The sequence below is a fragment of the Leuresthes tenuis genome, unplaced genomic scaffold (genome assembly GCF_036924035.1).
Source record: "Leuresthes tenuis unplaced genomic scaffold, fLeuTen1.0.hap1 SCAF_24, whole genome shotgun sequence".
Taxonomy (NCBI): domain Eukaryota; kingdom Metazoa; phylum Chordata; class Actinopteri; order Atheriniformes; family Atherinopsidae; genus Leuresthes; species Leuresthes tenuis.
Genome location: NW_027325378.1, coordinates 28,853,442 through 28,864,570, shown reverse-complemented (window position 1 = coordinate 28,864,570; position 11,129 = coordinate 28,853,442). Strand labels below are relative to the sequence as shown.

The window sequence follows — 11,129 nt, the reverse complement described above, 5'->3', positions numbered from 1 at the left end:
AAAGAAAATGACAAAACACTCATCAACTTTGTAAAACAAATATCTACAGTCTGTCTGAGGCATTTTTTTAAACTTAATGATAATTTATTATTGATCTATTTTACTGTTGATTAAGTCTCAAAAACACATGTTATGTACATGATGATGATTATCACTCAGATCCACCAGAAAGGCATCATGGAAAAGAGAGTAGCTTTCTGTGGTAACACACCTTTGACCAGATAGCCCATCTGTCTAAAAACATGCAGAATAGGTAAGTGATGAAAATGAATACAATTCTAACTCATGGTACTATCCTAACAACATCAGAAATATCTAACATATCAATCTAACCACAATTAACAAGAAGGGAACAACTATGATTACAAAACTGAACCAACAACGTTATAGCATTTTAGATCGCAATTATGGGTACTCCATTCATCCAAACCCCAATACAACCCCAATCCGTATAGGAAATAAGTACTTTAAAACTATACATACACATACATTTATCTCCAGCCTACCCCAGCTGTCACTGGGCCAGAAGCGGGTCACCCTGGAAAAGGTCTGCAGTCCATCACAGGGCCACACAGACACAAACACGCTCCCACACACTCCTACAGACGGTTTAGAGTCACCAGCTAACCTGACATGATACAATAACTGCAACCGCGTATTTTTAGATTTGTTTCATCTCAATCGCCAGTAAAACGGCCCCCCATCAGTTTTGGTTATTTGGTGTATCAATTTCCGGTAATGTGATTATAATTCCATGTTTAGCGCTAATACGTCACATGCTGTACTTTCATGTGTTTAATGTATGGTGATTTTAGATTTTAATTAGCCAGAATAGGTTTCTCACACACACACACACACACACACACACACACACCATTTCTACACGTGTTGCATAACGAACATATAGCCGGTTAATGCCTGCAGATCGTCCATGCATTGACAAGAAAATGCGTGTATGTGTCCATATGCACGTCATTAAAACCCACAAAATCCGACATTTCATGAAGGCGTCATCCCGACTTGACAAAAGGAGGGAATCCCTTCGCGGTGACGTAGCTGAGCAGCCCAAGTGGTGAATCCCCATCCGACCTGAGGCGCAACAAAACCCGATCAGAACCGCGTCCACTGATCCAGGAGCAGCTGAGATCCAGCTGAGGAGGAGCTGCACTTCATCACAGGTACATTTTCACTTCAGGGCATCGAGTAGTTTACCACAGAGCAGAGCCCTGCAATGGCAACAGGGAGAGGAGCTGTGTGTGCAAAAAGGTAAAGGCGCCTGTCAGAGTAGGTGCGCGCGCACACGTGTGTGTGCACGCGGTGAATTGGAGATGTTGAACAAAGCATGTTCTCTCTTATCCGACAGACCTTCAACTGCACCTGCAGACGGTGGCAGGTCTCTCTAAGGGCGTGTGCTTCCTGCTTTAGTGACAGATGAATGATTTGAAGATTTCTGAATAATCCGGCCCGGTGTTCAGGAACATAGAGCGTCATTTTCTGTGTTTCTGTGATGAATGAGTGGCGTGAGGAGAAGTGAGAGCGCATGTGTCTCTGGCCGTCCTCTCCTGATGAATAAAGGGTTAATAAGGCGCAGCAAAACGCCGGTGAAGCTGAAGTCATCCGGCAGCGCGCACAGCGAGAAGGAGGAGGAGAGACACAGAAAACACCTCAAATATCAGTCTGCGATCCAAGACCCAGCTCTGCGCGCAGCAGCTTTCTTTCAATCATCCCTGTCTTGTCTTCCTCTGCAGTCATACACGAAGATCCGGAGGCACACAGAGGAGCTGGAATAGGAGACACGCAGACACAACTATGACTTGTACACCAGTCATCGGAAAACTCGCTCAGTCCACCTCCCAGGAGCGGGCTGTCGCGGAGGATGGCAGCTCTGCTGTGCCCCACGGAGTGTGAAAGCTGCGGGAAATATCGAGGCTCCGGGGGGTCCATCTGTCAACCACTGCCGGTCTGAACTACCTCCTTGGCGAAACTTTGGCTCCCAGCTTATTGCCACCGAACCCGCCACAGCTGAACATCCATACGTGGCGAGCAGTGAGGTCGTGCGCTCGGCTGTGGGAGTTGGCAACGCAGCCTCGGTGTGATACAAGTCCCTCCAAGTCTCTCTAAGTCCAGAGTCAACAGCATCGAGATGCCGGTCCGCAGGGGCCATGTGGCTCCTCAGAACACCTTCCTGGATACTATCATCAGGAAATTTGACAGTCAATGTAAGTTTTTCGTCATTAAGATCGTTTAGCCAACACACACTGAAGCTTTACTGTGAAGATTCATTTATTTGCTAATCGATTTCATTAAAAATACTATTTTAATAACGTAGGCTTTCAGCTGACATGCTGGAATTAGCCCCGGTTCTGACAAGTCACCCAGCTTAACATCTGGGATGAATAAAAGATGTTTGAACAGAAACCTGGTCGAGTCAAAGACAAAGAGAATTTACCAGAAGTTTCCACAACACGAACAGCTTCCAAATGGAAACGATGCTTTTAGGCTTTTTAATGTTACGACGCAATGTTATTTTCTATGATGAGTTTGTCCAGGGGCGGAGTGGGACACACCGGGACCACTGTGACTGCCCGGCCCACTCCGGCCACAAGGAGCCCGCAGCTGGCCCAACCCACCCCCTGCCCTCCACCTCCCACATATCAACCACTCAAACAAATGTACTAAGAACTCAGCTCCAATGCTCTGCTAATTCGCAGCAACGTGCTGTCAGCTCACCTACATCACCAGTTGTTGGCGAGTAAATCCGTCATTTTTGACCATTCTGATGCACTCTCCTCCAGCATCCGCTTCTTCTTCATTCTGGCCTTTTCGACCCCTCCTTTCTCCTCTCTCCCTCCATCAGGTGTAAAACTAACACGCAAATCCGATTCCTCTTCGACTGTTCTGTAACGCGCTACTTTCAGCCCGCTTTCTCTCCCTGACAGCCGCTCATTCAGCTCTCTACGTTCATTGGATAGATGCAGGTCCCATTTCCCATGAGGCTTTGCTCCGACCATTCTACATTCATTTATGAACATTAAAACTAATTAAGTCGCTGGCCACTTTATATTTGTGGTCATGAAAGTTATGTAACTTCTGAATAAAAAGAATTGGAGCAAGATAAAGACAAATGAGCAGGCTGGATTACGGTGATGAACTTCACACGGCTTTGCAGGGCAGTCCGTGCAGGGCAGTCCGTCCGTGCAGGGCAGTCCGTGCAGGGCAGGGCAGTCCGTGCAGGGCAGTCCGTGCAGGGCAGTCCGTGCAGGGCAGTCCGTGCAGGGCAGTCCGTGCAGGGCAGTCCGTGCAGGGCAGTCCGTGCAGGGCAGTCCGTGCAGGGCAGTCCGTGCAGGGCAGGGCAGGGCAGTCCGTGCAGGGCAGGGCAGGGCAGGGCAGGGCAGGGCAGGGCAGGGCAGGGCAGGGCAGGGCAGGGCAGGGCAGTCCGTGCAGGGCAGGGCAGGGCAGTCCGTGCAGGGCAGGGCAGTCCGTGCAGGGCAGTCCGTGCAGGGCAGGGCAGTCCGTGCAGGCTGCTTCTCTGGAGCTCGTTGCCCGGCCGGTCAAACGGGAAAAGTCCCAGTCGTCCCGATGGCCACTCCGCTCCTGGTTTATGGTGGAATATGTTTTTTACCTTTTGGACACTTCACTAAATTATTTTTTTCTATATGTATACAGTTTTCTTTGCTCTGACAAAATGATTAATAGCTCATTCATTTTCCCCAGTGGGTTGAAAGCTACAGGACAAATAATATTTGAGCTGCTTATTTTACAGTAGAAATCCAAAGATGTCCACATGTCAGTGCACAGAGAAGTAATCCATCTTTACAGCGTTTTCACAGATGCTAATCCATCGTGTCTGTTTCCATCTCTGAACGTGTTTCATCAGTCACCAACAGCACTTTCTTCCATGATGTCACCTCAGGGCTGATGAAGAAGGAGGAAGATGAGGGTTGTAGTGTAAGTGGAAAAGTGGAGCATTAACAGTACATCAATTACAGCTTTTCACAGTCAAGCTGAATCATGCAATCTCGGGACATTGTGCTAAATTCTTGAGGGCCCCCCTCTGTGCATTCTGCTTTCAACCAGGGATCAGATACCCCACAGTTCACAACACTGATCAGCAGCATTCTGTGAAGTCTCCCTGCTTTCATCACAGAGTCTCAAACAAGGCATTAAAGGTGAATTCAGTGGAAGAGTGCAGCCTGTTTCCTAAGGCCAAGGGGCTAAAAAGCAACTCCACGCAAGTGCAGTCCTGGTGAATGATGACATTAGTCAAGCTGTACTTATTTTTTCCATCCTGATAAGTAGAGATAACTCTGTTTTCTACTGCTCACTGGAGCTGTGCTGACTCGGGTCTTCAGCGTCTCTTTACAGCACCGGCAGTTTGTTCTGCTGGCAGCAGACTCAGGACCGTTATCTGCAACCATGTTTCTAAAAAAAAGTTGACCAATATCAAATGTTAAAACTGTCATTTGTTTGGGAAGTGAGGAGAGCGGCTTCTTGAGTTTAGCCTCAGGAATCTTTCACTGAGCAATCCTGCTATAATATGAGCAGAATGTGATTTGACATTGCATGTTGTGGTGGATTTTCAGTCATCCAAAACATTGTAATCCTAAATACTCAAGCACACGTTGCTCTTTTATCCTTATCGGCATCAATGAGGCTTCCACAGATGTCACCTTTGTGCTATCACAGAAGCTGGTTTCTGAGCTCTCTACTGATAACAAGCTGCAGGTTTCTCTCTAAGTTATCCACTTCAATTCAATGCATTTTCGCTGAACTCAGCCAGAAGGTTGCAGCTTTTATGTGGCTTGGTCACTGACACTGACACGAGAGAAGCAAAAATTTTGACTTTGATGCTTTCACTGGCTCATGCTTGCAGTCATTTTCTGTTGACTGCTGGAGGCCTTTCGTCAGTCTAACGATGCCTGCTGATGATAATGTGTGATGGTGTCTATGAATTGTGTGTAATGAACTGAAGGAACAGTGTCAGTGGACTCAAACGGCTGTCTAAAACATCCTAACTCATGGCAGATTGTTGGAAGTTAGAAGCGCTGGGAGTTTAAACAGAACAAAACTGACTTTTTACTGAGCCGGAACAGAAAGATTGCAGACACCACTGAGCATTTCCTTCAGTCCTCGACTGATCTTCCCATACTTGCCTCTAAATTCAAACTAACCCCTGCACTCCAAATCACTGAAACTTGAGCTCCATCCTCAAGTTTTCCATAGTTGAGAAAACTGGTGTAAATGTCACGGCGTCTGGTGTGTTTCCACGCCGGAGGTGAAGCAGCCTTCAAGGATGAGCGAGCATGTTGGGGGCTGTTTAGTTTCCAAGATGGGACAGGTTTAAAATGCTGTTGTGACAGCTTGAATATGTAGTGCTCATGTTTGGATAATTTGGATAATAATAAACACATAGATATGATTTAATCCACCCACTCTGAGTTCTAATTTCTAAAATAACAATGTGTTGTATTTAAATTCATAAGAGGAGGAGTCTGCTCTTGATCTTATTTGGTCTTAAGATACGTAGCACTCCAAAAGAAAACAAAAATCCCCTTATGTACAGAATATTTTACTTAAAAAAAGACTTGCACTACACAGCATTATATGTAGTGTTGTGAAAATTCAGAATGAAATATGACAGTAGGCCTTTGATTTTAAAATTAAGTCAATGAAATGGTGAAGACAAGTGGATAAAGGTTATCCACCCATTTCCCTCTTCCTCAGGGTAAATATTCTCATCAGTTATAGCATCAATTGCTTTTCTCCACCTGATATAAGCCTACTTAGAAGTACCGATTAGTTTTTTTTATTTGTCCTGAAATGCCAATACATTTTGTCCAGTTGTCAACACAAAGAAAAATAGTATGAATTGTACTTGTCCTCCAGTTGAATTCAAGAACTGATTTTAACGTTCATTTAAGATTCTCATATCAATGTGTCTGATAAATTGACCTTCCAAATAACCAATATATCCTTTTTTCACGAATCACTCAACATGGTATACAGATGGTGAGAAATGATTTAATTCGGTTTAGTTTTATTTATAATGCGCTAAATCACAACAAACGTCATCTCAATGCTTCACAGATACAGTCCAACTCAAGCCAATTACAATCCAGCTCATTGTAATACAAGCATAGTCCAACTGATTAAAAGCCTAAACTTGATCTCCACCATCTCTAAAGAAACAAAGCTTCAAGTTAAGAACAACTGGAATGACAATGAAACAAGCGGCACCATGAATCAGCCAGGGGACAGGAGTCTGCAGGGGTGCACAGCAGCTGTTAGACATGGGTTTCGAGGGTGCAGATGATTACTGGACTTTTAGACACGAGCAGCTCTTGTTTAGAGAGTATTTATGAAGAAGAATACTAGGAGCATGATATTTGCATTTAGAGGAATAGAGGTGATCACTGTCAGGACAGTATTCGTTCTTAAATGTTTGATTACTGGTTGTATAGTGTTTGAATCGCTGTCATGTTGTGAGAGGAGTGCCGCGCCTCAGGCCTGACGCGTCAGAAGCACCACTCATTTCAGCTGTTGTTCCATCATGGCCTGTCCAGCATTACAGGAGAGGATCACATCCTTTTAAAACCCTTGCTTCCCTCTGCTGCTTTATTCTGAGGTTGCATTGACTGGCCATTTGTTTGAATATGTGCTCATTTGCAAGTGGCCTTGACAGAGAATGCATCATGCATGGAGGGGCAAACTTATCTAGTTTTTTGTTTGCTCTGCCTTCTTTATGTTGAATAAAACATTGACAGTAACTTGATATCGCATTGTAAAAGAAAAAACTTAATGTAGAAGTAGACTGGAAACATTCTGCAAACACGTGTGTAAATTTAGCCCTCGTAGTTTCCAGCACAGGTGTGTCATACCTGTTATATACATCAAGTTCAGAGCCTTCTCTAAAACCCGTCTCTGCTTACTGTACACTGATCCTCTGTGCATGTATCTGTCTCCGTTCACTGTACTGTGATCCACATGTTTGAAATCCACGCTACTCTACACAGATTAGACAGTCTGTGGGCCTTTTTTAGCAAGCAGCAACTCCTTTGACCTCAATGTGATGTCATAGCAACCTTTCGGGTTATGTGAAGTCTGTTTGATGATCCTCAGAGAAGACTGACCAATTATAAGCCTTGAAGCCACCATCCTCGAGGGAGGATGTTCCCATTGTGCAGCTGAATACTTTATCACCATTGCAACTACCCCACTAAGTACTTCACCCACACAACACCCACCCTCATGAGCATCCCTCCAACCACACACACACACATTTGCACGCACACACACGCATACTTAAAAAAAAGGCAGAAAAGCTTGTGGTAGAACTCTTAACTGGCTCCCTCAGAGACTGCTATCAGGTTTGACTGTCCAGTCAGTGTTTGCAGCATGTGCAACTAGATAAGATCTTCCACAGTAGACAGTCAAAGTTAGACCCCCCCCCCCTTCCGTGGGTATCAGCTGCTCAAGGCACTCAAGCAGCAGTTCATCACTGGATAGTGGCTCTGACTCTCATTGACCCTTCGCCTCCCTCATTCTGCTTAGAGCACAGTCTCAGGGTGCTGGACTTGGGGTGAAACCCTCCGTGCATTGTGAGGGGCTTTCTTGTCTTGATATCATTGGGAAAGCTGTCCTTCACGTCTGCCGTGTTTCTGGTTGTACAGCTTTTCAGTTGTGAGCATCATGTCTTTATTAAAATTCTCGGTCTGGCAGGTTGTTATGATGGTATTGTGCCTTGTTAACAATACCACTATACAAACGTTGTTAATCCAAGCCTGTTGAGAAGTGCACTACTGGAACACGATAGTCATGGACAAGAGAGTGTATTGATACACTCTCTTCTAGTCTAGCTAGTTGAGGAATTAAAGACAAACCAGTGTAGGAGCTGCCTTGGTAAAAAAAACATGGAAACAGACAAACACAGACTCATATGGGGCACTGAATGCACAGGGAAGGGCAAACTGAGAAACACAAGGGAGTCTTCATGGGTGAGCGGCCATGACAGCACTTTGAAGAAACTCAGTTCTGTCAGGGTTGATGTGGATGGTAACACCACACAATATATTAAAAGACCAGGACCTAAACGTAGGACTACCAGATTAGCAGGCAAAGACGGGTGATAAGATGAACGATGGATTTATTCAAACTGAAGGCACTGCAGAGGCAGGATTGCAAATTATATAAGGAAGTTACAATAAGAGAACTAATGAGTTACCAACGGACTTACTGACTGATACACTGATTGATGGACTGACAACAAGAAACTGAGAACCACAGGATTCCAACAATATGAACAATGATCTGAGGTGACTAAAGGGCTATAAATGCTGGGAAGGCTGATAAGTGGAGTGACAACTGGTGAATAATTACCAGGAGACAGGTGTGAACTGAGACCAGGGAACAAGATCAAGACAACTGAGGGCATCTAGGGGAAACAACAAGAATAGAATATCTAAAACCGAGGACTGACAGTAACTAGAGACTAAACAGAACATGCATGAAATGCAGTTCTTTTTTTCTGTATAGACTGTCATTAATTTTGTTTCAAGATACTGTATTTGTGATGGAGAGTTTGGCCGCTCCGTAAGTCTTCTCCAATAAGTCTGGACTCTGTGGTGGCCAGTCCATGTATGAAAATGATGTCTACTGTTCCCTGAACCACTCGTGCATAGTTTGAGCCTGATGCATCCTGACATTGTCGTCTTTGAAAATGCCCATGCCTTCACAGAAGAAAAATCTGTTGATGGATACAGTTGCTCCCAGAGTGTGCTGAAGTATTCAGCTGACCACCTTTTTTGGGCACATAACATTGCTGAACTTGGACCTTACCTACTGAAGCAAGCCCTCAAAGACTTGTATAATACACACTTGGCACAAAGCAACACTGGTAAAAGTTGCCAGCGGTGTCGATGCACAAGTTATTTGAGGTTTAAGGATTATTGACATCACTGCACTAAGTAGATCTGAATAGAATCATTGTTGTGATTATAAATAAATTACTATTTTACAACATGTAAGAGGATTTTCAGCTTTATTCTTCCAGACGTAACCTTTGCTGTATTAAAAACTGCATACCAAGTAAAAAATGAACAAGGACATCATTCAAGCTAGTAAGGATAATATACTGGAACTTTATAAGTTTCTTTATCTAAGACATCCACAGCATGAAATGTAACACATAGGGGAAAAAAGAATTTTGAAGAGTTTTGTCTTTTTATAGTCCAGTGGCTTAATTTTGAAAATTAATTTATAACCAGGATCTTTAGAAAACATATTACGGACCAATTGTACAAAAAACGCATAAAATTGGAGTGGGAGTACACAGTGAGGTAATCTATCATACACACAAAGCTTTAGTGCCTTAACCAGTCTGTCACATATACACAGTGCTCCTATACTGCTCAGAGAAAGTCACATGGTTTAATCTGGATTGACTCTAATCACTATCTGCACACCATGCTTTCATAACTTTTTTTTCATATACAACCTGCTTCACATTAGGTTAAGCTGGCAGCAACGCTGTGACGTACCTTTGTAAGACCTGACCATCAGATCCAATCATTACAAGTTTGACAATTGTGTGTGTAACCTTTGACAGCTTATACTGTCTCAGTGACACTAAAAGTAGCAATGCAAAAGTAACCTCTTCAAGAAATATGAGGCGCAAGTAGCTGAATGAGAGAACAAAGGCCTGGCTGATGAACCCCTGCAGAAGGTGAGCTGTCACTATTAGGCAAGTCTACAACAAGATACAGAATATGGCCCACTGTGAATGCAGGTCTCATAAGCATGTAGCCATACTGCTGAAGTAAAAAGCATCAGGAGAGTGTTTCTTCTGCAGCTTTTACTTCATTTCTTATGCCATAAAAATCAAAATGTCAGGTAAATGTTAGATCCTGTAAATTAAGGTTGACATTTATTTCATTAGAACATTCAAAAGTGGTGTAAGGGCAGCCACTTTGGACATTTCAACAGGCCAGAGTGAAGTGCAAACTGTTAGCTGCAAAGATGCATCTCACGAACCAGTCATTGTATCTGGTTGTAAGTTATCCATGATACAAATGAATCACGCCATAGAGTTAATGAAGCAGACAGAAGGCTCTCCTGGCTTTTACTGAGTCAACTAGAGTTATGCTGTAAAAATTACAAACAAGTCTTCTAAATATAAAGTCACTGCTTCATTTCTTTACTGACAAAACCAATGTTCCTACAACCTGACCATCTGCTAGCTGGGCCTGTTTTGTAGAACAATACATACTCAGAGGAAGATAGCAACACAGGCAATGAGTGATAACAGACTCATCACCTCTTTATTACCTTAAATTGTCCAGTCCATGTTTATCAATATCTCCAGAAAGGCTTCAGTAGTTGTACTATACCAATATGGAGTAAGGAGAAGTTTCAGGATCACCTGAGCCATCCCTAACTATAAGCTTTATCAAAAAGGAAAGTTTTAAGTCTAATCTTAAAAGTGGAAAGGGTGTCTGCTTCCCGGACATTTACCGGCAGCTTATTCCACAAGAGAGGGGCCTGATAACTGAAGGCTCTACCTCCCATTCTACTTTTAGAAACTCTGGGAACAATAAGTAAACCTGCAGTTTGGGAGCGAAGTGCTCTGTTCGGAAATGTGGGACAGCCCAATTATAAAGAGTTACAGTAGTCCAATCTTGAAGTAACAAATGCATGAAGCAGTTTCTCTGCATCACCCTGAGACAGGATGTTCCTGATTTTAGCAATATTACGAAGGTGAAAGAAGGCAGTCCTAGAAACCAGTTTTATGAGCATCAAATGATCAATTCTGGTCAAAAATAACTCAAAGGTTCCTCACTGTAGAACCAAGGAAATACCATCTAGAGTAACTATATAACTAGACAATTTCTCCCTGAAGCACTCAGGTCCAAAGAGAACAACTTCAGTTTTGTCTGAATTTAAAAGCAGACAGTTCTGAGTCATCCAGGTCTTTATGTCTTTAAGACAGGCTTGTAGTCTGACCAACCTATTGGTTTCATCTGGTTTCATAGATAAGTACAGCTGAGTATCATCAGCATAACAATGGAAATTTATGCCATGCTGTCTGATAATGTTACCTAATGGAAGCATGTACAAAGTAAAAAGAATTGGTC

At 43.5% G+C, this 11,129-nt stretch overlaps 1 protein-coding gene across 1 annotated transcript in view; it reads left to right on the top strand.

Annotated features, from left to right (window-relative positions):
- The first annotated feature begins 1,716 nt into the window (after positions 1 to 1,716).
- Positions 1,717 to 11,129, top strand: part of kcnh2b (potassium voltage-gated channel, subfamily H (eag-related), member 2b) — a 350,621-nt gene continuing 341,208 nt past the window's right edge. Inside the window, exon 1 of the mRNA XM_072378053.1 lies at positions 1,717 to 2,219. Within this exon, the coding sequence (XP_072234154.1) occupies positions 2,144 to 2,219 (76 nt within the window). The 5' untranslated portion in view covers positions 1,717 to 2,143. The remainder of the gene's footprint in view (positions 2,220 to 11,129) is intronic.